The 27599-nt window shown below is 58.0% G+C and overlaps 3 protein-coding genes across 5 annotated transcripts in view; 2 read left to right on the forward strand and 1 right to left on the reverse strand.

Annotated features, from left to right (window-relative positions):
- The first annotated feature begins 6 nt into the window (after nucleotides 1–6).
- Nucleotides 7–6250, forward strand: PEX10 (peroxisomal biogenesis factor 10). Its single transcript, XM_019658459.1, has 5 exons — nucleotides 7–582; nucleotides 942–1348; nucleotides 2774–2949; nucleotides 3071–3206; nucleotides 4493–6250. The coding sequence occupies exons 1-5, from the start codon at nucleotides 480–482 to the stop codon at nucleotides 4559–4561; spliced, it is 891 nt and encodes a 296-aa protein (XP_019514004.1). The 5' UTR covers nucleotides 7–479; the 3' UTR covers nucleotides 4562–6250.
- A 202-nt stretch (nucleotides 6251–6452) lies between these two features.
- RER1 (retention in endoplasmic reticulum sorting receptor 1) lies at nucleotides 6453–18136 on the reverse strand. 2 transcript variants are annotated; one of them, XM_019658460.1, is made up of 7 exons: nucleotides 17983–18136; nucleotides 14634–14721; nucleotides 12967–13071; nucleotides 10940–11039; nucleotides 9599–9677; nucleotides 7656–7791; nucleotides 6453–7102 (listed from the first exon to the last, which is right to left on the reverse strand). In XM_019658460.1, the coding sequence occupies exons 2-7, from the start codon at nucleotides 14712–14714 to the stop codon at nucleotides 7013–7015; spliced, it is 591 nt and encodes a 196-aa protein (XP_019514005.1). In that variant the 5' UTR covers nucleotides 14715–14721; nucleotides 17983–18136; the 3' UTR covers nucleotides 6453–7012. The 2 variants fall into 2 exon arrangements, with proteins under 2 accessions (XP_019514005.1, XP_019514006.1); XM_019658461.1 differs by lacking the exon at nucleotides 17983–18136 and adding an exon at nucleotides 17262–17333.
- Nucleotides 18137–18277: 141 nt separating this feature from the next.
- Nucleotides 18278–27599, forward strand: part of MORN1 (MORN repeat containing 1) — a 54834-nt gene continuing 45512 nt past the window's right edge. Inside the window, exons 1-6 of one of the 2 annotated variants that reach the window (XM_019658457.1) lie at nucleotides 18281–18488; nucleotides 19557–19628; nucleotides 20716–20814; nucleotides 21378–21488; nucleotides 22684–22774; nucleotides 23386–23473. In XM_019658457.1, coding sequence (XP_019514002.1) covers nucleotides 18413–18488; nucleotides 19557–19628; nucleotides 20716–20814; nucleotides 21378–21488; nucleotides 22684–22774; nucleotides 23386–23473 — 537 coding nt within the window. In that variant the 5' untranslated portion in view covers nucleotides 18281–18412. Of the gene's footprint in view, nucleotides 18489–19556; nucleotides 19629–20715; nucleotides 20815–21377; nucleotides 21489–22683; nucleotides 22775–23385; nucleotides 23474–27599 lie in introns of both variants that reach the window. The other variant, XM_019658458.1, reaches the window with a different exon arrangement.

Below are 27599 nucleotides of genomic sequence, written 5' to 3' on the forward strand. Positions count from 1 at the left end.
CCAGGTGTGCGGGGTGGCCCGGTGGGCGCCGGCGCCGCCCGCGGGTGAGCCGCGAGGTCAGGCGGAGCGTCCGAGGGCAATACCTGCACCGAGTGGCCAGCGCAGCTACAAAGACGCGGCCCCGTGGGTGGTCCTGGGCGCCACGCCGCGAGGTGGACGGACGAGCGCCCAGACCCCGCCCGGGCGGCTCCCCCGGGACAAGCGGGCCAGGCCCTGCGCGCCCCCCTGAGACCTGCGCTGTAGGGAGGAGCTGCGCCCCGGCTCCCGGGTGGGGGTGCGGCCAGGTGCTGAGAGACGGGTGAGGGCGCGGGGCCCGGGGTAGCTTCCCGGTCGCCGGAGCTTTGCGCCGGAAGCAGGTGGTGTGTGTTTCTATTACGAGACGACAGGCGAGAGGAGAGTGTGGCTTCCGACAGGCTCAGCTTTGGGCCCGGGCAGCGGGCAGACCGGGGCACTGCCACCCCCGCCCCCGCCCCGCAGTGATGGTGCTGCGTGTCCTCTCAGGTGCGAAGAAGTGGCTGGAGTGGAGGAAAGAAGTCGAGCTGTTGTCCGATGTCGCCTACTTTGGCCTCACCACGTGTTCAGGTAGCACCCCGGTGCGACCCTGGGGCTGACGGCAGAGGGAGGGGCTTCCCAGGGTCCCTGGAAGGGGACAGCCTCGGAGGAGGGGACCAGAGACCCTCCCGAGAGGGCAGGCCAGGCCCCGAGCCACACCGGGGGCCCCTGGAAGCTCTGACGGTCACCTGTCATGTCTGCGTCCCTGGGCACCTTTGTCCTGGACCCTCTCAGTGGCTGAACCCCGTGGCCCAAGAGGGGTCCCTGCACCGATCCCCGATCCCCGTCACAGGAAAGGCAGGGACCCTGTGGAGTGCGAGCCCCACTGCAGCGAGAGGGAGCTAGCTGGCGCCCCGCCTCGCCTCTCACGCGGTGTCCCCCACCCCCAGGCTACCAGACGCTCGGGGAGGAGTACGTCGGGGTCGTCCAGGTGGACCCGTCCCGGAGCCAAGTGCCGTCGAGGCTGCGCCGCGGCGTGCTGGTCGCGCTGCACAGTGTCCTGCCCTACGTGCTGGACAAGGCCCTGCTCCACCTGGAGCACGAGCTCCAGGCTGACGGCGGCGGCCCCCGGCCCTCACAGGGCAGCCTGACTCCCGGCGTGCGCAGCCGGTCGGGGGTGAGGCGCTGGCTGCGCCGGCGGGCAGCCGCCCTGACGGAGCAGCAGAGGAGGGCCGCGCTGCGGGCCGTGCTGGCATTCCGGTGGGGCCTGGGCTGCTTCCAGCGGCTCCACGTCGCCTGGTTCTACGTCCATGGTGCCTTCTACCACCTGGCCAAGCGGCTCACTGGCATCGCCTATGTGAGTGCGGGCACCACCCACACTGCTCCATTCGGGCTGGTCCTCTAACAGCTGGCTCTTCAGGGCCTCTGGGCTCGCACAGCTGCCAGCAGGGGCCACAGTCCTCAGCTGGGCTGTTAGGCCATGTGTTGCCGAAAGACCTAAGGAAGTCATTTCCACAAAGCCTGCAGACAGGGCGTGTGTCTTCCTGTAGCCGCGTGTGCGGGCCACCCTGGGCTCCAGGCCTGGCGCCCGGCTCTTTACTCAGAACGGGTCTGCGGCCCGAGCTCCTGGGTGTCACGACTTCCTTCCAGGCTGCTCTGAGGGAGGGTCAGGTGTAGGGACGTCTTCCTGAGGGCGACCCCAGTGACCATGTGGACCCCGTCACTGCAGCATCCCCGCTTGTCCTGCCTGGTCGGTGCCCAACTGCTCTGCTGGACAGCCACTCACACCTGCTCCTACCCTGGCTCTCAGCCGATGCCCTTGCTTCTGGATTCCCCCAGAAAGCCTCCCTCAGGGCCCCGCCTGCCAGAGCGTGCCCAGGCTGGCTCTCCTGGCTCGCTCTCCGCACCACTCTCCCTGTAAGAAAGGCCCACCCAGCACTCCCTCCGCCTCCCTGGGCAGTGCTGTCCTGGGCGCCTGTACCTCCCTGCTCTCAGCCCTGTGTCGGTCTTCAGCGTGCTCACTCACAATGCTGACGGCTCGTCACCCCTCGGTGTTAAAGAGTGTTTGCTGAGCTGGAACCACGGGCTCAGCCCAGTGGGCTGTTCCCCCTCCTGGGCCATCTGGGGCTGCCAAGGGCTCTTCTCTACACAGGCACCCGGGACCTGGCCACCTAGCTGCCCCCATTCCCAGCCAAGGGAAGGGAGACCGCAAGTGGAGAGCAACCAACCCTCTCTTCAAGGATGTGGCCAGAAGCTGCACCCATCACTAGCTGCAGGAGAGGCTGGAACAGTGTCACCTGGGTAGCATAGGGTCACCCGCCTGCCAGGTGCCTTCTAAAAAGCGGAGAGCTTCTGTCCCTACAACAGAGGAGCTAGCTGGCAGTGTCTGCCATGTGGGCTTCTCCTGCCCCGTGGGGTGCTCCTCAGGCCGGCTCCTTTCGCTCTGAAAGGTGGGGCCTTGGATCCCCGTCCACCCCAAGTCCTCACCTGCAGCCACAGTGGCCTGCAGACTCCAAGCTCTGTGCACATCTTCCTGGCTCAGAGCTTGGCTCCCGTCAGAAGTGAGGGCCGAGCTGTCCAGTAGCATCCCTCAACTGCCCACCCACCCAGTGCTTAGGCCCCTCACTCAACTGGGGACCCCAAGGTCATTGTCTGTCCCTGTGTGCCAAGAGGGCAGTTTGGCCTCATTTGATGGGGCACCCAAGTGGTGGGGGAGGCGTGGCCCCCTGCACTGTCTTCGTGCCTGCTGATCACATGGCTGTCCCCTCTGGGTCCTTGACAGCTCCGCACCCACCGCCCACCTGCAGAGGACTCGCGGGCTCGTGCAAGCTACCGGCTGCTGGGGTTCATCTCCCTGCTGCACCTGGCATTGACCGTGGGCCTGCAGCTCTACAGCCTCCGGCAGAGGCAACGTGCCCGGCGGGAGTGGAAGCTGCACCGCGGCCTGTCTCAGCGCAGGTGTGCGGGGCCGGCACCAAGGGCACGGGGTCTCAGCTCGGGCTTGTCGCTGGCCTCTAGGGACCAAGTACCCCTGCGCTCAGCAAGGCCTTTGAGGCTCACCGTCCCCCTTCCCCTGCAGGAGCCACACAGAAGAGAAAGCAGCATCCAGGAAGTCCCTATGTACCCTGTGCCTGGAGGAGCGCCGGCACTCAACAGCCACGCCCTGCGGCCACCTGTTCTGCTGGGAGTGCATCACCCAGTGGTGCGACACCAAGGTCAGCAGCTGTGCTTCTGGTGCAGGCCCCGGGCAGGTGTTCCAGCCAGCCTAGGCAGCCCCTGCAGTCAGGAGCTTGCCTCTGAAACCTCAGGTGGGGCGGGGGGCATATTTTTAAATGCCTGGGTAGCCAGGTACAGGGCTGTATCATGCAAGGGGTGCCATGGCCATGTTGACGCTTTACCAAAAGCAAGCTGGAGCAGCCACTAGTTCCCATCAGTGTCCTGGCAGGAATTCCGTTCCCGGGAGGCCTTGCTGGGCACCTCTGGCCCCCCCTGGGAAGCCCTAGCCTGCCTGCACACTGGACCCTTCTCCTGCTGGACATGCACCTGCCCTGATTGCCCACATGGGAACCCCCGAGGCACAGAGCCATCTGCCCTGGCCTTTTGAGACCTCGGGATATTGGGGTGTACTGAGCCAGGTGGCTACAGCGGGGCATGCCGTGCCACCTCGCACCTCCATGCTGACTCCTGGAGGGGTCTGCTTCCTGGACCCCATGTTCCTGTGCCGCATCTGCTGGCGAGCTCAGCCCACGTCCAGCTTCTCTGGGGTTGGAGCGGGAAGGGCCACTCAGGCAAGGCTGGTAAACAGGGACGTGGTGCTCACCTGGTTTCCTGCAGCATTTCCGAGCTCGGAGCCGCTTCTTACCCGAGGACATTTGTGTCTGCGTCAGGTGGGGGGGGACTCAAGGGAGCTGCAGCCTCCGCCGGGCTGGAGCTGATCTAGAACCCGTGCCTGGGTCCCGTTCCTGCCTTTTGGGACCCTCAGGAACACGGGCGCTGCCTCCCCTCTGCGTGGGCTCCAGGGGGTGCCTGGTAGGCAAGAGGCTGGCCTTCGGCCAGAGGGGACTTGGCCGGGTTTCAGCCAGGTGCTCCTTAGGGATGGGACAAGGCCTAAGGAGATGGGGCACGGGACAGGCGTGTTCTTCCCAGAACCTCTCGAGGAGCTCAGGCAGCCACAGTCCAGCAGCTTCAAGACCCCTGTGGGCCTCTGCGTCCACTTCTCTCAACACAGCTGTCAGGCGCAGCAGAGCCCCCTCGCCCTTCCCCAAGTCACCATGTGGACAGGCTGGCTGTCTTCTCGGCCTAGTTACTTCCCTGCCCCTCTTCCTAACCGCCCAGGTTAGGGCCTTCCCTTCAGGCTTGCTACTTCTGAAGAAATGCCGATTTTTTTCCTGTCTTAAGTTGAATAGAGGACACCCCGTGTTACTGGAGATGCCAGTGGGGGAGGGCCTGTGGTGGTCTTGCAGGGGACACAGCCCATGTGACCTCTTCCTCTCCCCCCCAGACGGAGTGTCCCCTGTGCAGGGAGAAGTTTCCTCCCCAGAAGCTCGTCTACCTGCGGCACTTCCGGTGACCAGAGAACAGAGGGACCCGGGAGTCACCTAACATCAGGAGAAAACTTGTTTCTCAAGGTTAACTTTATTTGCACAGAAATCATAAAATCCTCCAATTTCTTATTTTTGTCATATCAGATGCTGTGCTAGCAGCTCAGGACAGGCTGGACAGCTGGTCTGAGGCTTCCAGGGCCAGGTTTGGAAGGGGCTCCACCCAGCTCAGTTACCGAGCCGGTGGATGGTGACGGCGAGACACTGCGGGCCTGTTTCCCCTGCCCCCGCTCCCATACAGCCAAGTCAGTTCAGGAACCTCACTCCTTAGAACAAGGCTCTAGGCTTCCGCTCCCTTCCCCAAACCACAGCTGAGAACTATTTTCAGGAATGGGCCAGGACATGCTTTATTCACTTATATTATCAGAAAATGAGCCGACATCAGCCAGATGGTAAGGGTTTGGCCTGAACGTGCAAGTGTTGAGCGAGCAGAGAACGCAGCTGCTTTTGGCAGCAAGGTCAGTCGGCCAGCACCCACACCCCTGGACCTCGCCTGTCACCAGAGCTGGCTCCTGAGTGGCCAGGAGAAACCAAGGAGCCCTATTTCTAAGATATTTGGCATGTACCTCCTAACACGTGTCAAGTTTGTGTGCCGTTCCGGAAGTGGAAGTCTGCACCTGGGCCCTACGCCGGCCCGGGGTCTCCTCTCGCCCGCCCAGGGCTCCTGGAGAGGCAGAGCCAGCAGGGGGGACAAGTTCCATCTTCTAAGGCCAAACCCACAAACCACCACAGAGGCCGGTAGGCAGGCTGGCTCCACCATTAGGTCACCTATGTGCAGCCTACTTCCTGCCACCTTTTTTTTGTTTGTTTTCGGGGTTTTAACACTAACTTGTAGAAGAGAGAGGACTTGGCCATCCTTACATAGGCATCCTTACGAACAAATCCCACGAGTGCTGGTACATTGAGGATACCGTGAGGGTGAAGTGAAACTCGGGTTCCGTGAAGCTGGTGTAAAGCGTCCTTCCGGGGGTGACCTCTGCTCCAGCTGTAACGTCCCCCCGGGGGAGGGGGGGCAGCACAGACGTGTGGCATAGGCCTGCGCTCCTGAGTGCGACTTAGCCGGTGTCCAGGAATAGACACAGCTCGGCAGCCTCGTTAACAAAGGTCATGGGGAGTTGCCAGACAAGCTGCTGTGACCATGGCCCAGCTGACCTCTAGACAAGGAGCCCCCTGTCCCACTCTTGAAAATCTTTAGTCATGCTCTGACCGAGCACACACAACTTCCCAGCAGGCACCTTAGGCCTGAGCATGGACTAGGGAAGCCATGAAAGGTGCAGCTCTCTAGAGCACGGCTGTGTCGAAGCCACAACGCAATGGAAGCACCAATCAGAATCCACAATCAGGTTGACAAAGGTTTTCACATGGCCTCTTAAAAGCCAGAGGAGCTCAATTCCAGGTATGCAAAACCTTGCAAAAGAAAAGGCACAGCCAGCAGTCGTCTGACTACGGGAAACTGATTATGGTGACAAGCGAGCATACCCCCTCTGGACCAGGGACAAAAGACTGACTTCAGTGTCTGCCCCAGTGACAGCCAAGGTCACATCCTGTTGGTCTTGGCAAAAAACGGTTCTGATGGGCAGCGAGCTGTAGTGTTAGATAAAGACTACACAAGAAAGGGGACACTGTCTTTAATAAAGTTGGAATTAAAAAGTTACTTAGCAAAATGTTTACGAGTACTGGTTTTTCTCACATCAAAAAGTTGACATGCGTGTCAGTTGTTTCCCCAGAAGGTGAAAAGCATATCAGAACCCACAGAAGTGGCTGCTCTCACCAGGCAGCTGTTTCTGCGAAGGGGCTGCTGCATGAAAACATTTAAATTAATCAAAACAACTCTGTATGAAATATGTCAAAATAATCTCAAACAATTAAAATATAATATATATTTATAATTCCAGGCCTGAAGCAGTCATGTAGGTATTAACAAAGTTTTGAGTCACTATGATAGAGGCCAACTTGATACATCTCTGCGGAGATGAAATTGGGAAACTGGCATGAGAACCCCAACACTTCTGGAAAGTCACCTTGGAAGTGTTGTTCCTTCCCACACACGGGACTCAGGTGAGCATCACCCTCGGGCTGGGCGACGGACTCCGGGCATCCCTGGGAAGGGGGGGCTGGGTCCTTCCACGCCCCCCCCCAGCCCCGCCCGACTGTCCGCCCAGCCTGTGGCTCACTACAATTCTGTCCATTTAAACACCTGAACATCACTAAAACAAATCAATGCAATGCAGGTTAAATGCCAGTTTCTTCAAGAACCTGATATTTCAGTTACAAACAATTGAAGCTCCTTTTTAGAAAGAAAATCCGACCCCTGGTCATCAACTACTTTATGTGGAGGAGGAAGGCGGCGTTACAATGGCTCCAACCCGCCTCGGGCTCCGAGGGCCGGCTGGCCTGCGCGGCGTCGGCCTGCGCGGCGTCTAACTCGCGAAGGCCTTGCCCGCATCCTCCTTCCCCTTGTACGTCCTCTTGCCGTGCGTGAACGGGATGTACCGGTACTTGATCATGTGCTGCGGACAGACAAGACACACTGGTTTCAGAACGGCTTCCCAATGGACCACCTCAGCTACATGTCAGGCGATGAAACCAGGACTCCAGCTATGAACCTCCAGGCCCCACCACAAAGCCCTCGCTGCCCGCTGGGCCGGCTGAGCCGGCGGGAGATGCCCAGGATCCAGGAAGGGGCCCCTGTGTGCAAGATGGGCCCCAGTCAAGCTGCACGGTCATGTCTGCCCAGGTCCGCTTTAGAGTAGCGTGGGCATAACCCTGTCCTCGTCCAGCAGGTCCTGACTGACCCACAGGACGCCATACCTGGGACAAGGGCACAGCCCCCCAGAGCTGCCTGCCAAGGGCCAGTTCCCGGACCCTGGGCTGTGGCACAGCTGTGCTGGCTGGCCTTGGTGGAGGGAGGTGGGACACCGTGTGCCCATCCCGGGCCTGTACGGAGCTTCCTGCCACTGCCTATGCGTAAGCGGCAGGCCCTGCATCACCCTCCACATCACAGGCCTGAGCCCACGCCTCCCAGTGCCCCTGGCCGGGGCCTGCCGCCGTTCCTGGCTTTACCTTGATCTGCCTCTTCATGGTGATACAGAAGAGCATGATGAAGTACATCACCAGGATGGGCCAGAACACAGGGACGTTGAATGCCTCGAAGAAGGTGCAGACCATGGCCACCAGGATGCCCTTGGTGGCCGCGTGCCTTAAAGGAAAGAGGAAAGGTCAGCTCCCGGCAGCGGCACAGCGTCTGCCCACAGGAGCGAGCTGGCCCTGCGAACATGGGATGTGTAGCGTGCTACGTGCAACCACAAACGCAGCTTAGTCCCTTGAAAGCTCCACATTTTCTTCTAAAATAACACAAAGTGTGGGACCGGCTGAGTGGCTCAGTTGGTTAAGAGCTCGCTCAAGAGTGTGAGCTCTGAGCAACAGCGGTTCAAGGCCCGGCCCGAGCTGAGCTGCCAACAGGTGGCAGGATGGCTCAGCTAAAAAAATAAATAAAATAACACAAAGTGTGAAACACCAAAACACCAGCGAAGAGGCGCTGAGGCCAGCAGCTGGGGACAACTCAGATGTGTGCTCTGCCCAAGCCTCGTGTCAGGCCCAGCCTGCCATCTGGAGCTCACCCCCGTCCGAGCCCCACATGCCCTGGCCGCTCCCCCCTGAGCTAGGCAGTGTTCTGGGGACCAGGCAGCACCAGGGGCGCCCGCCCACCAGGCTCGCGGCCCACATGCTATCCTCCCTGGATCGCCCCTTCCTACAGATCAGAGGCCAGCTTCCGGGGGCTGCCAGAGCCCCAATCTCACCTGCAGTTCACGCCCGTTCCCCCACACAAGCTGAGCACTGGCCAGGTCCCGCATGCAGCACCCCAAGTGCAAAGCAAGATGTGGCAGCTCACTTCCTTCAGGTTTTTTTTGGTGTTTTTTTAAAAGATTTTATTGGGGAATTGGGGGAGGAGAACAGTGTTGGGGAATTGGGGGAGGGAAACAGTGTTGGGGAATTGGGGGAGGGGACCAGCCAAGTTGCTGTTCTTCGGTCTTAGTTGTGGAGGGTGCCAGTCGCCATCTGGCTGCCCGTCGGCAGCTCGTGGCCTCTAAGCTCAAGGTGCTGTGTTACAATCTTAGTTGCGGGTGGGCGTAGCCACCATCCCATGTGGGAGTTGAACCAGCAGCCTTGTTGTTAAGTGCGCACACTCTATCCACTGAGCCACTGGGGCCGCAGCTCAGCTCAAGGTGCCGAGTTCAGTCTTAGTTGTGGGTGGGCATAGCCCACCATCCGAACAGGCAATCTTGTTGTTACACCAGCTGAGCCATCCTGCCACCTGTTGGCAGCTCAGCGACAGCTCAGCTCGGCTGCAGCGTCACTGGCCCATGTGGGACTTGAACCGGCGGCCCTGTTGCTCAGAGCTTGTGCTCTTAAGCCAACTCTTAACCCACTGAGCCACTCGGCTGGCCCGCTTCCTTCAGTTTTTGATCCAGCAAATATAGGATAGACCAGGTCACAGAGCCCCACACCTCTGACAGTGGGAAGGGGGGGTCACCTATGTCCACCTGTCACACTCACCCTTGTCACGACATCACACAGATGTCGCTGCCTTAGGAGGTCCAGGGGACAAGCCAACCCTCATCCCAGAGTGTGGCACTTCCAACGACAGCAGCCGCCCTGAGGCTGCGCCTGTCCAGACACACTGGTGGGCAGAGAGCCACGTGTGCCCAGAGCCGAAGGCGCACCTGTGTACCTGTGTGCCTGCAGCAACGCTCGGCCAGCGGTCTGCGAGGCAGGGTCCAAGGCTGGCCGGGCCGCCAGCCCTCCCGAGGCAAGCCTGCGACATACCCAGGGGCCGCACTCTCCTCCGGAGGCCCCGCAAGCGCAGCCCTCATATTCTGGGGGAACCAAGGTCCATAACTCCTACTTCATAAGAAGCCTAACTCGCTGGCCAATGAGAACAAAAACAGTCTGTTCACAGTCTGATCACCCACACCTGAGACCAAGTACCTGCGGAATTAACTCACCAAAATTTAAACTCTGGAAGTCTCCGAATGAACGGCCGGAACTCTTCGTTCTGTTTTGTCGGTAGCGAGGGCCCGTCATCTGCAAGGCAGAGCGTCCACCAGAGAAAGCGGGTGTCACCCTTTGTTTCCATGACTACAGTTACAAGTTTCTCCCTAGCGCTTGTGCACTAATGCATCAAATACAGATTGCTGTCATTTAACCAAAGACCAAAAGGCTCTTTAGTTGACTCAGAAATCAAGTCTTTGCTTTAGTAAGTTTGTATGAGAACTTTTGCAAAAGAACTGTACACTTCACAGGGTTGTATAAAGGTTCAACCACACACCGATTCTCAGCACACCAACTGCACTACACAGAGGCAGGGAAGGCAACACAAGCGGACATTTACACGAATGGGGATGCACGCCGGGGAGGGTGTCTGCTCTCCAAAGCCTTGGACTGCCGGGGAGCGACACCCTCCTCCAAGCAGAGCCAGGCCCCTGGGCTGAGGCTCACCCACACCTCTCACCTCACCTCACCCCCCAAGACAGGCGCCTCCCGTTACAGAGCAACTAGGCCACAGACAGGGCCTCTGAGGTACTTTCTAGTCCTCCCAAATGGCAACATTAAATGAAAGGGTTGTGTTTCCTTTAATACTTTCATTAACTATTCTAGAAAGCAAAACCACAGGCTTCTGGTCACAATTTGAAGTCTCGAGAAAATAACGAGCACTCAGCGTCTCTCCCCTAATAGGGGTTCGACGGGCAGAGATGCACCCCGGCTTTTCCAACAGTGGCAGCAGATGTCTAGAACTCCTAAGCATGGCCAGGAGCGACGTGAACCAAGATATTTTCACCCCACCATCCTGGGAAATCAGAGAGCACCCGCCTCCACAGGGCTGCCCATCAGCGAGCAGTCAGGGTCCCTGTGAGCTGCCCACGGAAGCCTCTGGTTACCCTGGCGCCGTGAGCCGGGGCCTAACTGATGAGAGTGCAGATGCCTGAGAGGCAGGCGGGCTGTCTGGGAAGGAGGCTCTGGAGTCAGCAGCCCAGGTCCCAGCCCTGCTCCACTCGCTCTGCCACGCGACCCCAGGCAAGTCACATGACCCTGTGTGCCTCAGTTTCCTCATCTGCACTTCAGAGAGGACGGAGGGAACGCCCACCTCACGTGTAAGAGGGTGTAATGAGTCATTCTACAAACAAACTTATCGTAATCCCCAAGTACTAGGGACACTTTCAACACCAAGAGGACAGTCTCAGAGTCTGGATTTCCAATGTTTCCAGAGAAAATGGAGCAACCCTGTGACGTACACAAAATCACAACCCTCCCCAAAGCAACAGCAGAGCAGGCCGACGCTCCTCTACCTGAGTCCTCCATTAAGGAAGGGTCCACTTTTGGAGAAAGGAAAGCTATGAAGAGGTTTAGGTGGTAGATCCCCAAGGCGTAGGTGACGATGTACCAGCCCTGCAAGAAAAGCAGCACAGGTCAGTGACACGCCAGCCACCCCACACCCTGAACCACCCCATTCACAGCCCAGAACCTCAACCCAGTTTTAACTGAACTCAGAAGTGCACAGGTTTACCCCACGGCAGGGAACTTAATGACAAGTGACATCAAGAGTAGGGACGTCCATGGTGACAGTTTGTCTTGAATTGCTCTGTGGGTCGTGACAGTGGGCAAGCCAGGGGCGTCCCGTCAGATGCACAAAACACCTGAAGCCACCAGGTCCCCCAGGAGGGCAGCAGAAAAGGTGGGATTCTCAAAGCCATGTGACCAAGCTGCACCTTGGGGCTCCTCAGGGGCAGGGCAGCTGGGCACTGAGCGACACTAGCGCACATGCCAGGTGCAGACACCCTGCCCTCAGCCAACGGCCATCTGAGCTGGGACACCACCACTTGAGAGGTGCCGGCCGACACCCCCCTGGGCCTGGAGCTGTGACCACACTTGTCGGGAGTGTTCCCAACCTCTCCCAGAAGACATCCAGGGCCAGAACGTGAACAAGTCCGAATGAGGTTAAACACGTTTTGCAGCCAGCCCTGGAGGCGTGAGGCCAGCGCCAGGTGTACATGCAACTCGCCCTGCACCCTATGTCTGCTTTTAGCCACGGAAGGTCTGCCCATGATGAAGCAGAACTCACTGCACTGTCGGTTTTACACGCTAACAATTCCCACACAAACACAGTGAGATCTTTCTGCCTTAAAACTTTTCAAGTCAGAAAGCTGCAACTAGACTGAAAAGTCCGCTTACTATTCACACAGCTTCAGGATGCAGGGCTGAGCCTGAGGGATGCCCGTTAGGTGTGAGCTTGGTTTAGAACTACCCTGTGAGACACGCTCCACCAGAACTCCCTGAATAAAGTTTCTAGGTCACTCTTTCCATTAGAGGACAGACCAAGTTCTGATTTTAAAAAAAACTAAATTCAACATGAGTTTTCAACAGCCTGTGGGCTGGTGCTGCCACAGTAACCAAGAGAATGGCCCCAGCGCCCCCACAGAACTGTGCTGGGGTTCCGCACGGACAGCACAATTGTATGAACATCCAAGAACATGTTTCTCCATTTCATTTAAGAGAGACGTCCCAGGTACTGATGCATTGTAGCAGCCAGTAACAAAGGTGTCCACCTAGGGACTACATCTTCCTCGCTCTTGCAAAGACCTGGAAGGAAGGTGTTTGCTTTAAATGAGGAAACATCATTCCCAGCTCCAGAGGAGGAAAAACGCTGGACAAGGCCTTGAACCTGCCTTTCTTTGGACACAAGGAAACATTACGACCTCCTCTCAAGAGAATTTCCATCTAGAAACCAGGTGGTCCCAGAGAGTAATGCACACCAAGGGTTAAGTTGGAGAGGATGTCCCCTGAGCCAGAGAGAAGCCCCTCACAGCCACCGCCAGCCTGCTCTCTGGTCTTGCACTCAGCTGGACCACCTGCACTCCCCTCCTCGGCCTCCTAAAATGTGTGGCTCAAGCAGCTACCCCCGCAGGAGCCAGCATCGCTTATGGAACCTAGGGAATGAGGTGACTGGTCCAGAAGGGTACTTTGTCCCCAGACCAGGAGTCCCGAGGTGGGGGAGGGGGCACCAGAAGGTCCACTGTCCAGACCAGGAAAGTGGAGAGGACGGAGGGGCGCCGTCCGTTTTTCAGTGGGCCCCAGACTGCCGCTAAGACTGTCCTGGGAACAGTGTGACAAACACAGGTTGAACTGTAAATGATCCTAGTTGAAAAGACAGTCACTGAAATTTTTCTTACATTTGGTACTTAACTGAAAGTGATCAGAGACCAGTTCCTTTACCATCAACCCACCTAATCCAGATACAGAAGCAAGAACCGACATCCCAGCCAACACCACATTCGCATAAGGTGGAGACGCCACGTCTCATCGCAGCCACACCTACCTGCAACAGGTAGACCCGAATCATGTAGACAAAACTCAGGCCCAGCGTCACCACCCATCGCACAGCTGTGTAAGGTGTGGACTTGTCTAGCCAGGACTGATAGATCTAGAACGACAAGAGTTCATGCACGTCTCAGACCCTGCAGCTCCTACGGCCAAGTGCACGTCCTACTTCAGAATGGAAGTCAGCCGTCCAAAGCCGGGACGTCGACCATCAATCCCCAACTGATATGCGGTACCTGAGGCAGGGCCATCCCTTAGCAATCGAGATGGGGAGCCCTTCGCATCGCCACCTACACTCAGGACTCAGCCCCCAGGTCCGTCCCAAAGCCCCAAGCCGGCCTGACCCCGGCAGCATGGAGCCTGAGTTTCCTGATGGTGCCTTACTCTTACACACGTCCAACGTGACGTGTGTGCATATGTGATTAGTATACATGTTGCCTAACTTTACTTCTGAAATTGTTTAAGTTTTAATTATGAAAATTTTCAACCAGTCATAAAAGTAAAGAGAGAGACAAATTGGTAGTTACGAAACAGTCTGGGGATGTAAGTACAGCACAGGGAATATAGTCAGTGGTGGTGTGATAACTGTGTGTGGGGCCAGGTGGGGACTAGGCTTATCGGGAGATCACTTCGTAAGTCATATAAATGCCTAACCACTACGCTGTACGCCTGAAAGTAGTATAATATTGAATGTCAACTGTAATTGGTAAGTTTAAAAAAAAAAATTTTTTACTCTAAATTTAAAAAAATAAAAGAGAATATCGAGCCCACACAACCCATCACTCACCCAGCTTTAATAATTCTTGTTTTAACAAGGATTGCTCAGTGGTTAGAGCATGCACTTACACTCTTTTAACAAGGTTGCCGGTTCGACTCTCGCACAGGATGGTGGCCTACGCCCACCCACAACTAAGAATGAACACGGCACCTTGAGCTGAGTGGCGTGACTAGACTTGGAGCTGGGCCTGCTGCACCCTCCACAACTAAGATTGAAGGACAAGAACTTGTCCGTTCCCCTTCCCCAACTCCCCAACACTGTTCCCCTCCCCCAATTCCCCAATAAAATCTGTTAAAAATAATAATAATAATAATTCTCATTTTCATTCTGACCCTGAACAGCAGCACCACATGCAGCTTGTTCACGGAAGGAGGATTCTCGCCCCACGACTGAAGCTCACACAGTGTCTGAGTATCGTGTCAGGACTGCTGGCCGCTGCAGGCCATGTCACAGCCCACAAGCGTTGGGTCCAACAACCATGTGCAGACCTGGGCGAGGGGTATGAGGGCCCCTCCCCACCAAGCCATGTGGACATGAATGTGGGTGGCCGGGAGAGGGGACAGCAAGAGCAGAGTAGGGGCCATCGCCCTACCTGTACTACCCAGGAGCTAAGAATGGTTTTCACAGTTACAGGTTGAAAAAAAAACAACCCAGGAAACAAGTGTGTGGCAGAGACCTCATGTGGCCCCAAAGGCCTAACCCACCCATATCTGGCCCTCTGCAGAAGACACGAGCATGTGTTCACGGCAGAGGGAAAGCCATTTCCAAAAGTGTAAATGCCGCTTTGCGCACCGGGAACGCTGGCGCACTGACATCCTGCGGGGAAATGTCCCAGGGTCAACAGTTTCTTGTTCAAATAGTCACACAGTGCACGTCCGACAACCAACCTGTCCAAGTCTGGTGAAGAATCTGTACACCACAGAGGGCTTCCCATGGACGGAGTCTCCAATGCTGTCCCCTTCGGACATTCTGTACCTGAGGACATCACAAAATACTTCTAAATTAAATAAAATGCATTCAAGGATTTGATCGCTTTTCACCGATTTTCACCAATACTACCCAGCAGGTTTTTTTCGGCAGCAGCATCTGACCCACACCATTTCCTCCTTCTGTGTACCTCTACTATGAGTCGTCCTGGAAAAAGAAACAAGCTGGCGACACGCTTTGGTGGAAAGCCAGGAAGGCACATCACATGCAAAGCAGCCCAGGGTGACTTCCATTTCTGCTACCGCCACCTGGGTCCCATCCCTCCCATGACTGTGGAGTCTGGGGCCCACCACAGCACGGGCCGCTGCTCCCACGCCTCCCCGGGCTCCCTCCGCACCCCCCTTCTCTCGGCCCTGCCATGGTCTCTGCCCAGGCTGCTCGTCCCGGCGCCAGCAGCGTGTCTCCTGATCCCATCAGGGCCAGGTCCTCCACTCCACCAAGAGGAGAATGTCACATCAATTCTCAGGTAGTCACCTGTCTGTGTCCCAGTTCCTTATCTGTAGTGGAGGTAACCCCATCTGCTCGTAACTATTTCAACATGCTGCTGTGACTCCCTGAGGAATTTACCTGTGCGAACCCAGATGCCCAAGAAAAGTAGGTGTCGTCACCCCATTTTACCAAGGAAGACCGAGTCTTCAACAGGTGAAGCTACTTGCCCAAGGTCAGGGGCGACCAGAGCCCAGCCTGACCTCAGCTCCTGCAACCAAGCAGGCCGCTCCCCAAACATCAGGATGAGAAGGGTCCACAGGACCCGGATGCCTGCAGTCCCTAAGCTGGTGAAGGTGCCTGGGCAAAGATCACTGCTGCCAACCTGCGGGTGGCATCTCCCCAGTCAGGTGCCAAGCGGGGCTGGGGACCAGAAGCTGACTGGCCGAGCCTGTTTTAAAGGCCCCTGAGCTGTGTGGCCACAGGGCCCGTTTCCTCATGTGGAAAACGGGCTCGCTGACCCAGGAAACCCTGCCACTCACAGACAGAAAGCCTAGGCTCACATCGGCTCCAGTCACCGCGTCAGTCTGCCTGTCCTGAGCGGGGCACTGAGAACGTCCTGTCTGAGATGGAGGTCAGCAGGCTCGTGATGTGGTCCCGGGTCTCACAGGGAAATAACTTCTAATCACACACCTTAAACATGAAAATAACCTGAGCAGTCACACCACCAAGTTTGTGTCAAAAAGGGCAACTGTGATCCCATGACACCATTTCCTGGAGCCATCGTGTGGCTGTGGCAGAGTTCCAGGAAGTGTCCAGGAGACCAAGAAGTGCCCTTTGCTCTCATGGGACACACGTCAACCAGCGACACACGACTGCACTCAACAGTGAATGATGGCTCCCCGCCCCCCGTCTTTTCGGAAGGTGCAGCTTTACATTCAACTGGGGAGAATTCTGTATTTTAAAAGGAGCTAAACTATAACTCATTATATAGGATGGCCGGCCCCCAGTTTAGGCCAAAGCCAGGCCAGTAGAAAGCTATATCAGTAATATTCTTTATTCTACAGTTCCCTACAAATTTTCTCTTATTTCACTTTTTTATGACCAACGTGTTTACCATTAAAACCCTTTTACTTGAATCAAGGCAATAAGAGTAATTACTAGAGAGAAAAATACCTGGCTATCCTTTAAAGCATGCACTCTTAAGTAGAAATCATTCTTTCAACTGAACATGGGGGAAACCTTCCAAAAACACATTAGCCAACTTCACATTATCTGACCAACAACATGCATATTAAAACACGGCCCTACATCCTGATTACACTCATCGTCTACGAGTATAACAACATTATGTGAACTTTGGAGCCAAACAGCCTGCTTTTAGCGTCCAGTTCTATCCTTTCCTGGCGGTAAGACCCTGGCGACCACTTCAGCACACCTCACTCCAATCTGTGAAACGGGGCGACAGCACCTTCGTGCCCTCCTCCAGGGACTCTTGCAGGGGTTCCCAGGCCGGCCCTCAGAGCAGCCGCCCCCCACACGCCCTCCAGGCTTGTCCCTGGACCAGGACCGGCCGCACACCAGCGGTGCTGTCCGCAGTCCTCTTCTCTCTGCTCAGTTTAAAGGCCTCCACGACCACCCAGTCCCTTGGGTCACGTCACCCAGGTTTTATTTTGTGTGTAACAATCACTTTCTTATTTTTCCACTAGAGTGCAAGCTCCTTGAGGGGGGCACCCTGTCTGGTCCCCCCGCTGGGCCCTACCATCTACCACCTATTACATAGCAGGCAGTCGGTACAGTATCGGTTGGACTTAATGGCTTTATTCTCAGTCACAAAGAAAACAAAGTAAAAAGCACGACAAAACCACCCCAAGCAGACACAGAGGATAAGCCTGAAACTGTCCGCAGCCTGTCCATATGCCTGGTCCTACGGCCATTACTTGCACCCATTTCTGGAGGCGGTCATCCCCCCTCAAGCGAGAGCGCAGTGCAGGATTCCGTCCTTCTGCCTGGCATTGGGGTCACGGCCCGCTCGGCTCCCACGACCTCTCTCTCCACCTCCCTCACTCCTCCTGGGTCCCGGGCATGACACTGTCACACACCGTCAACCTCTGGTGCTGTTCCCTCCGCTGAAATGCCCTTCCCGACGTCATCTGCTCATCTTGGCAAGGCCGCGCTCCGCCGGGCTCCTCCCGCCCCTGGGCGTGACCATCTTCGAGGTCTCCACCTGGCCCACCTCCTCCATTCCACAGGACCCGAGTCCCAGTCACTGAGGACCCTCTATTCACTCCCGGGCGCTCCGCCTCACGCGTTCCTACGAAGCGTAACATCGACCCAACCGAGCAGAACGCGCTTGGGGAGAACTTCCAGGGCCAACAGGCCGCCGCCTCTCTCTTAAGACACAAGGAAACCGAGCGCAGAGGTTCCTCCGGCGAGGGCGGCTCTGGGCTGTAAGACCCGAGCGGGAGCCCCGTCGGTACCCGGCTTGGAGAACTTGCGACCCTGCCACGTGAGCTTGTACTATCACCAAAATGTCATTTTGAGGAACCCAACTGCACCCTGACGCCTTCCTGCCCAAATCCTACAGGCAAGCCCGGGTAACCGGAGAGGCACGGAGCGGAGCGCGGCCGTGCCCACCCCACGCGGGGGCGGACAGCTGACCCCTCCCAGGACTCGCCAGCCGGCCGGCCGGGGCCCACCGCTGCGCCCACCCCGTCCATCCCGCCCCGCCTATCTCGGCCCGCGTCCGCTGCCCCGCCGCGGCGCCCCCGACCCCCGCCCGGATCCCGCCTATCCCGGACCCCGCCCGCTGCCCGCCCGCACCTTGCGGCTCTGCTGCGGCCGAGCGCGGTCTCCGAGAGCCGCGGGAAGGAGGACGCGGGCGGGGGCCGCGCCGACGCTTCGCTCGGTCCGGGAAGAGGCAGCCGAGCACTTCCGCTCAGTACTGCGCGGCGCCGCCTCCGGGCTTCCAATATGGCCGCCGGGGCGGGACCAAAAGCCTCCAACCATTTCCGCTTCCGGTGCCGGGGCCCAGGCCGTTGGCGGGGGCGGTCCTCTCCGTAGAAGGGTCGTAAGCGGCGGAAATACGCCATGCCGCGCAGGCGCAGGCGAGTTCTTTGGCTCCCGGCCCGGAGTACTCCGCTCCAGAGATTGTTATCGCCCAGGGACTGAGCCCAAGACCACGTCCCCTAGCGACCAACGAGCCAATGGAGGAGGGCTTTGCTGGTTGCTAAGGGAAACCTCTAGAAGCAAGATGGCAGCTGCCAGCCAGAGAAGGCCAACCTCCCGTCTGCAACCCCGCGACCCGCAGGGGCGACCACCGCAGGATGGTAATGACTGCAGGGCCACGGGGCGAGCGGCCGACTGCCCTGCGCCCTACCGGGCCTCTGTTGGGGTAGGAGGGAGGCAGGCAGAGTCCCGGAGCCGGCTCCGGAACCTGCATCCCCGATCCCAGTGGGGCTACCCACGCGCGCCTCCACGGGCCCGAGCTGGTAACCCCGGAGGCCCTGTCGCCCCAGACCCTGGAAAGGGAGCGCCTCCGTGTTGCTGGTGCTCCGCAGGCTGGGCGGGGTTCAAGAGGCCGGGAGAAATCCGACCTGGACGCGCGGTTCAGAGGAGATTGGATAGGAGCTGTTCTTGGGAGTCACAGAAAAGGGACCGGAGTGAGCTCCGAGTCCACGCCACTAGCTTCGGGTAGAAGCTGATCTTTATGGCAGATGCAGTAGTGTGGTGACGCCCACGCGTCTTTAGAACCGCTACCCCCAAGTTGTGCCTTGAAAACATGGGGCTGGTGGCGAGGGGGCCCTGTCCTTTCCGGGAACTGCCGGAGTTGGGAGTTAGGGGACGGTGCGCTCAGCAGCTAACTGGCAAGAGAAGAAGCTGGGCAGGCCCTCCTTGGGCGCAAGTTGGGTTGACCTGAGGGGACAGGAAGCCGTGGGAGGGTTTCCAGAGAAATGGCAGGGCCGGCTCCTTCCCACACCGCGCCCTCACCTTCTTCTGGCTAATGAGGCTCAGCTCAGATGTCCCCTCTCCGGGAAGGCTCCCGACCCTCCTATCAACCCCTTCCCGCACCACCACGTCCCTCAAGGACCCAGCTCCCCTCCCGCTGAGCCTGCTTCTCTGCGCCGAGTAGGTGATCCTGGGGCTTGGTGGGACGAAGGAGTGGACGGAGGGACAGTAAATAGAAAAAGCCCTGACCCCCAAACTGAGCCTCTGGGCAGCAGTATTGGGGAGTTCCCAGGAGGTGAAGTACACACACACCTTCAGAGCCCCCCAAGGGGGGCTGCACACTGCACACTGTGCGGCGCCCCCAGACCGCACCCCACCTGGGTGTTTGTTACACGTCAGCCAGGTCACCTATGTCACGTGCTCACCTGTGTCTTCTTGTCAATACTCAGGTTACGGCGTCTACATATACCCGAATTCTTTCTTTCGCTACGAAGGGGAATGGAGAGGAGGGAAGACACACGGTAAGAAACGTCTGTGGCCTCTTCCCACAGCTGCCACCTCACAGGTGACGTTTCCTCGGGGAGCTTGGGGCAGTGGGTGGCAGCGGTGCCAGCCACACTGGGCCCTCATGCTCTCACTGTTGCCGAGGCAAGGCCATTTCCTGCAGCACTGGGGCTCACGGGACAAGGCGCCCTCATGCTGCCCTGGTGGCTGGCAGCAAGGCCAGGCAGGGCACCAGGGCCGCAGAAGACCCCTCAGCCTGCCATCTTCTCAGGGGCAGAGGCAGCTACAAGTTGGAAATCCTCTATGGAGTATTAGTTCATCTTTGCCAAAGTGAAAATAAAGGCAGTTGCCTTTATGGTTTATTTCTAATGATAAAGAGCTTACCCGCTTTTGCAGAAAGTCACAACCACAGAGGAGAGAAAGTCTCAGTGGGTGTCACCAGGAGGCCTGGCCGGAGGCAGGGCCCAGACATCCCACAGCTCTGCTCACACGGTTTTATGTCTGCTTGGGCCGCTCCCTGTTCACATCCCCTGCCCGTTTTTCTGCTGGAGAATCGGTCTTTTGGTATCTTCTCATATGAGCTCTTGTTGTATCTGTTGGCCGCCCGTATTTTCCATATTTTTAAACTTTTGACTTTCATTGTAGTGTTTTTACACACAGACATTTCTCAGTTTTGTGCTGAAACCTCTAACTCGTCCTCCAGGCCAGGCACAGGCTCGTATCTGAGACTCTTGTCAGAGCCTGGCCCGGACAGACTGGGTCCACATTTTTTAAATGTATTCTTCAGTGTCATCTGTGTCCACAGATTCTCTCCTTCTGCCCTGGTGTGGACAGAGGTGAGGTGGCCGTAGTTGTCCCCCCCACCCCCCGAGAAAGTTTGGGGGCAGGGTCTCTTCTGTACTTTTGATGGCTCTGCAGTTATTCTGGCCAAGACAGCAGGGCGCCCGCTCATGTGTAGGAACATTTTTATTGGTAAATGTGTATGTGGGTGAGTTTGCAGAGAGCCACACATGGAACCTGAGCCCTTTGAAGCCCGGCCATGTGCAGGTACCAGCAGTCACTCCCCACCACTGTCTGACTTCACGTCACAATTCCTTTTACCAGGTCGTGGGAAGCTGATGTTTAAAGATGGAAGTTATTACGAAGGCGAGTTTGTGGATGGAGAGATCATGGGAGAAGGCTGCCGGCACTGGGCCTCATCAGGTTAGCTGTGGAGACGGTGGCGGGCCTGCCGACTCCTTTCTCGTAAACCATCTCTGGCATAAGGTGGTCCCTCCCTTCTGGACGCGGAAGGCACTTGCATCTGTAAACTGGGGACCCCTGGTTTCCGTAAGGTATCTCGTAACAGCAGTGTGCCAGCCTGGGGCAGGACGACTGCCATGCTGCCCACTGCTTGGCCAGGGGCTGTCACCAGACCCTCAGACCTTACAGGCAAGCATGGTGGTCAGTTCTCAGTGGACAGAAGGCTCACCCATGGACTTTAGGGCACGACAGAGGGTCAGCGGAGGGCTGAGTCTGCACTCACATGACTGAGGCGAGGGGATCAGACACTCCTACAGGACAGGGAAGGCGGGTCCAGACCCACCTGACACATTTTCTCTCGTGAGCCAGAGTCAGAAATAAGATAACGAGACTCATCTGTTTTGAAGTGGCACCTGCTGCCACCATTGCTCAAGGGACCGGCGGGAACTAACCGTTGTCCCTCAGGGGACATGGGAGAGCCCTGTCCCTGAATGTCCGTCTCTCCCCCACCTTGTCCGCCTCAGGAAACACCTATTCTGGACAGTTTGTTTTGGGAGAGCCTCAAGGCCATGGCGTCGTGAAGTACAAAGCCGGTGGACGTTACGAAGGGGAGCTCTCCCACGGCATGAGAGAAGGTCTGACGTTCGCCAGAACCCAGTGTGTGTCAGCCACGTGCCAGGCGCTATACGGGGCAGAGTGGCTGGGGGACGCTCGATGCCAGCACCCTTGCCTGATCCCGGATTCAGTGGGCCCGGATGGACTCGGGGACCTGCCCTTGACCAGGGAAGCTGATGTGCACTCAGGTCCCGGAACCCCTGCCCTGGCCTGCCAGACTTTGGAGGTGGGGGTCAGAGGTGACAGTGTGCTCCTCCCCCTGTCCTCGGAACTGTGTCTGCTGCAGTTCACTGTGTGCAGGGCTGTGCCTGCAACGTGGGTTGTGCATCCGTTAGCCGCCACTGTGTGACAAGCCACCCAAAACCTAGTGTCTCCAAAAGACTGCCACTTTATTATTTGCTCACAACCCCGGGTCAGCATTCGGGCCTGGGCTCTGCTGGACGGGTCTCCTGACCACACAGCTGCAGTCACAGGGTCCTTCCTACAGCATCAGGATTCCCGGGGACCGGAAGCACATGCCCTGTTGATGCCTCAGCTCCTTCACGTCCCCCTCTTTCTGCTGGACAGAGCGAGTCCGGAGGCCACACGGGTGGTGGGCGGACTCTGCCCCAGGAGGGTGGGGCAGGCAGCCAGCTGGGCCCCAAGGCCAAAGTGCTCAGCTCCTGGAAGAACTGCCACCCGGAGGCCAGCACAATGGTCACGGCATGTCTTTGCTTTCGTCCAGCTCCTACCCACATAAGAGTCGGAACGCTCTCACGCTTGCGGACTGTCTAGAACCAGAAAATCCCAAACACACACTGCAGGCTCATTCTCACACGGGTCTCCTCTGCCTTTGGACCCAGCCTGTCGAGTGGGTCCATGAGGCCCTTCACAGCCGTAAACAAACTCCCGACAAACATCTTGACCGGTAGCAGCGCTGCCCCAGCCAGACTCAGAGCCCTTCAGCCTCAGTGCGGGGGCCTGAGGGGCCCCTCCGTGGTGGCCCTCCCACCCTCACTCAGGACCTTTGAGAGCCAGACGCCAGAGCCACTTCCACTGGTGTCGCGGCTGCTGGCGCTGTCTAAAATCAAACTGTCTGTCCCCTGGAAGGGCCGCCGAAGTGGGGAGGGTGCTGACTCCTGCAGCCTGGGTGGTGGTGTGTTGTCCTCCTCCTCCAGGGAGGGTCTGCCCGGCAGACGGCCTGAGCTGACGCTGGCCTCTCGACTCCTTTTCTAGGACACGGGTGTCTGGTGGACCAGGACGGGCAAGTGTACCGGGGGTCGTTTCACAACAACAAGCGACATGGCCAAGGGCAGATGGCTTTTCAGTGAGTGCTGCCCCTACAGCCTGTCCCCCACCCCTAATATCCAGTCGCTAAAGTACGGCTGTATTTTGGTGTGATTCTGCACTTTCTCCTTCTATTACTGGAATTGGTTATTTGTATGTTTAGAGGAAAACATTGACACACACCCCCCCCCAATAAAATACCTCGCAGGAAGGTTGGGAGGGTGGGGGTTGGGGTGCGGCCTACAGAGGCTTTCCTTCCTTCCGGCCACAGGGTGGACGTCAGGCCTCTTAAATTCCTGGGCCAGTTTCTCATGCAGAATCCTGCCATTTGAATCTGTGGGTTCACCCCCGCTTTTTCTTCTCTATTGTCCTCTCCAAGTCCTGCATACCTGGGGGCTGGCGGCCATGTTCTTGTCAGGGACGGTGCTTGTCATCGCGCCCTGCCGAGGGCCCAGGCCGCCTGCCCCCCGCGGCTGGCCCTGGCACGGCAGCAGCTCACGGCCATCTGCTCAGGGCCTATTTCTGCCGTAGCCCGGTGGTGCGTGCTGAGCCCAGTGGTGCGTGCTGAGCCCGGTCGGAGGGGCCGGTCTGAGTCAGCGCCACCACCTGGCTCTCCACCACCTGAGAGCAGCCTCTGCGTTTGTCCCTCAGGAACGGTGACAAGTATGATGGCGACTGGGTTCGGGACCAGCGTCAGGGGCACGGGGTGCTGTGGTGTGCAGACGGCTCCACCTATGAGGTAACTGGGAGTCTCACGGGGCCCAGGCAAGGGCCTGGCATTCTTGCAGGTGTAGCTCATGTTCTGCTCTTTGCCCTGTGAGGTAGGGATAGTGACAGTCCTCACTTTATTGGTGACAAAACTGTGGCTTGAGCTGGTTCCTGAACCGCCCCCATGACCCTTTGCTGTCACCCCATGGGGGTGAGGTTCCTGCCACCTGGGGAAGCATTTCTGATGAGAAATGCCCTTGGGCCCAGGTGCCTCCTTGGTGGCATGGGGGCAGTGCAGGTAACCCGTGTCCTCACAGGCCCTGCGCCCATTCCCCTCGTCGTTGCAGCAGGCGCTATCTCTAGTGTCTGGCGGTAAGTTTTAGGCGCTACACATGGGTGAAAGGGTTCAGACACATCGAAACCATTTCAGGCCCCCAGAGTCCATCATTCTTTCTTTTGCTGGACGCAAACCTGTGTGTCTGGCCGGGACCAAAACAAATGGGAACCAGAGGTGGGTGACTCGGCAAGCGCCCGGTCAGCACAGGAGCCTGTGGGAGTAGATGGCCGAGTAGCCCTGTCAGCCCGGCGAAGCACAGCTGGTGGCCAGAGAGCAGCTGGGCAGCCCTCCCTGGGAGCCGTCATGTGCACGGAGACCTGAGTGATGACAAGGAGCTGCCACTTGAAGACTGCAGGGAAGGGCATTGCAGGCAGCAGGAAGGGCCAGCGCGAGGCTCTGAGGCAGGAACCTGCATGGTGGGGGCTGGTCGGAGGGGAAGACAAGGCAGGGAGTCCCCTGGGGTGACACGTGGGCCCTGAAGCTACTGCGGGTCAGAGTTTTATTCTGAGCAGCAGGGAAGCGCTGGAAGGAATTGCTGGGCTGAGCCAGGGGTCGGCAAACGTTTGAGATGGAAGAGCCGCCAGGGGTCGGCAAACTGCGGCTTACGAGCCGCATGCGGCTCTTTGGGTATGTACATGTGGCTCTGAAGTAAAATTGAAAATGAAAATAAAGCTATCATAGTTTCACTTATAAAATGTTTAAAGGATATTATTCACCTAATGGTGATTATGTAAAAGTATATTTATGGCCCTCGAATAATTTTTAAATTGTGAGGAACAGGATTGGCTCTTCCCGGGGTCGGCAAACTTTTGAGACGGAACGAACCCAAAGAGCCGCATGTGGCTCGCGAGCCGCAGTTTGCCGACCCCTGGCCTGACCTTTTGTGTGAGAGGTCCCTCTGGTTCTTATGCGGAGGGCGCTGTGGTCAGCAGGAGGCGCTGGTGGCCTTTGCAGGTGGTTTGCAGCTGAAGACACCGGGCATCCTGGCGGATTGGGTGTTGAGTCCGAGGCAGAGGAGACGGGAGGGGGCTCCTGAGCCAGGTGGGCGGCATCCAAGAGCCACAAGCGAGTGCACCAGGGAGTCACATGAAAGGTGGCACTCTGAAAGGGGGAAAAGCAGAAACACGGAGAAAACATGCAGAGAGGGCCCAGGAGGCCCCCGGAGATGGGGCTTGGGCAGGCCTGGTCACGTGCTGGGCCTGACTGTAGGGCTGCACCCTTGGGAAGGGGCGCCCGTGGTGTGCAGGGGCTTCACCACAGGGGCTGTCTGCGTGGTTGGTTGTGAGGCACCAGCTGCATCAAGGGCCCTAGTGCTGCCACACACGGCAACAGTGCAGAATGGCGGCACCAGGCCTGTCCGTGCCGCGGACCCGCCCGAGTGTCCTGGAGCACTTAACGGAAGACAAGGACCCACTGGGGTCTCTGAAGGCTCAGCTCAAGTCACAGCCAGTCAGAGGAGTGCATGGCAGGTGAATTCACGTCCTTGCCCAGTTTCTCATGTGAAAGCCAGAGCAAAGATTGGGAAGGAATGAGCCTGTGAGATGAGGAAAAAAAGCCCAGACCCTGCAGAGCAGCTGGGGTGGCTGCAGCCCCCGGGGCCGGTGCACAGGAAGCCGCCGCCGGCACAGAGAACTCACTGAGGGCAACCGCCACGCCTGAGGAGTTCGGATTGGACACACTGGACCCAGGGTCTGACAGCACCCTGTGTGGACAAAGCCCAGCATGGCAGCAGCGGGCACAGAGAAACCAGGTCTGGCGCCATAGCACAGAGCAGTAAAGGGTGTGTTTGGGGCTGACATGGTAAATTGGTGACTGGCACAGGGCCCTTATTGGGATGGGGTGGCTGGGGTGGGAGCACAGAAAGCTTCCCAGTGTGCCCTCTGCCCTGCTGACAGAACACAGCCCTGCTCTGCAAAACCACCACCAGGCCACTCCTGGACTGCAAGCCCGTCTAGCCAGTGTCCTCAGTGCGCTCATGGGATTCCACGTCCTCATTGCCACCACCCTGCGGGCCTGGGCTGTTGCAGCAGCCACTTATCCTGAATCCATTTGCAAATGCTGCCGTGACCTGCCAGAGCTCCCGAGGGCGATGTCCTTCTGTCCTCATTGGAGCAGCCTGTGGCACGCCGTGGGCACCATGAGCACCAGCGGCAACATAAGGAACCCAGTCGGAACCTTCCTCCTTCCATCAGCCACCCCACCACTCCTGGAGTCGCCCCCACAGATGTCCACAGCTCGCAGAGTTGGGCTGACCGTGGGACCTGGTTTCTAGTGCAACCCCAGCACCGGCCACCTGTGGCGGTAGGTTTCATGTCCTCAGCTCTTTATACCATCAAACCTCCCAACCCGCAAAGGAAACCAAAGAAACCAAGGCACAGAGGAGGCCCTCCAAACCAGGAGTGGCAGGGTAGCCTCAAGTCCCCGCTCCCACTCGTCCCCAAGACCTGGGGCACTGGCACTGCCTGGGACACTCAGTGCACGTGTGAGGCCAGGCAGGGCTGGCAGGAAGCTTCACATCCTTCCAGAGAATTACGGAAGGCTTTGCCCCCAGCACAGCCCCACCCCCAGAGGCTGGTGTGTCCCTCGGCCCCCTGGCCACCTCCAGGGGCTCACGGGGCATCAGTGTTCCGGCACTTTGGGGCTCTGCTCAGACCTCCTCTGCCAATCGTGGCTCAGTTGAGGGGATGGGGCTATTGGAATGCACTCCACACGCCCGCCCGGCTGGGGCGCCCACCGCCGTCGCACGCCACCAGAGGGCAGCCCAGCCCTGCCAGCAGCCCGTGGCTCCATGTTGATGACTGGCTGGACTTTGGGGGAATTCCTAGGCTGCAGCTTGTGAGGAAATGTGAGAAGGAGGCAGCATTTGCCCTGACAGTGGCCCCCTCAGTGTCACAGGCCACACTGTCCCTCATGTCACAGAATCCTGGTCTTCCAAGTCACGCTTCCCCAGATTCAAGCCGTTGACCTGCATTTCACACTGGTTGCAATGCCGCCCCTTTTGGAGCCTCACACGCAGACGACCCAGCTGTGACCTGAAGCCCTGAGTGCGGCCGGACACACCGTCCCCAGGTCGTGTTGGTGGCCTGGCTGGAGCACTGCCCCCCACAGTGTCCCATGTGGACAGCCCCAGGCCTCTGTCTCGGGCACTAGAGTCCCTGTCAGCAGGTGGTAGGAAGGACTGAGGAAGGTGCTGTCACCAGCAGCACAGACGGCAACCAGAAGACCTGAGCCTGGCACAGTCCTGCAGGAAACACCAGCCCTGGGGTCAGTGACTGAGTTCCCCGTCCCTCCACCCACCTTTTAAAAATGGCTTCTAGAGCCGGCCGAGTGGCAGAGTTGGTTAGAGCGTGAGCTCTGAGCAACAGGGTTGCTGGTTCGATTCCCACATGGGCCAGTGAGCTGCGCCTGAGCTGAGCTGCCAACAGGTGGCAGGGTGGCTCAGCTGGTGAGAGCACGTGCTCTTAACAACAAGGTTGCCGGTTCGACTCCTGCATGGGATGGTGGGCTGGGCCCTCCACAGCTAAGATTGAAGGACAACAACTTGACTTGGAGCTGATGGGTCCGGGAAAAGCACAATGTTCCCTTCCCTAATTCCCCAATAAAATCTTTAAAAGAAATAAAAATAAAAATGGCTTCTAGACTGGTGTGGACGCAGGGTAAGTGGGGAAGGCCTGGCCGACGTCTGGGGACATCCTGGGACCTGTGCTCGCTCACTCCTGCCAGGCTGCATCTCAGGGCCACCAGGATCCTTTGCAGTCACTTGGGCAGGAAAGTAGTCACCATCTGTCACCGCCTGGTGAGCCGTGGTGTGGGTTCAGGA

This window comes from Hipposideros armiger, unplaced genomic scaffold (genome assembly GCF_001890085.2).
Source record: "Hipposideros armiger isolate ML-2016 unplaced genomic scaffold, ASM189008v1 scaffold_284, whole genome shotgun sequence".
Classification (NCBI taxonomy): Eukaryota; Metazoa; Chordata; class Mammalia; order Chiroptera; family Hipposideridae; genus Hipposideros; species Hipposideros armiger.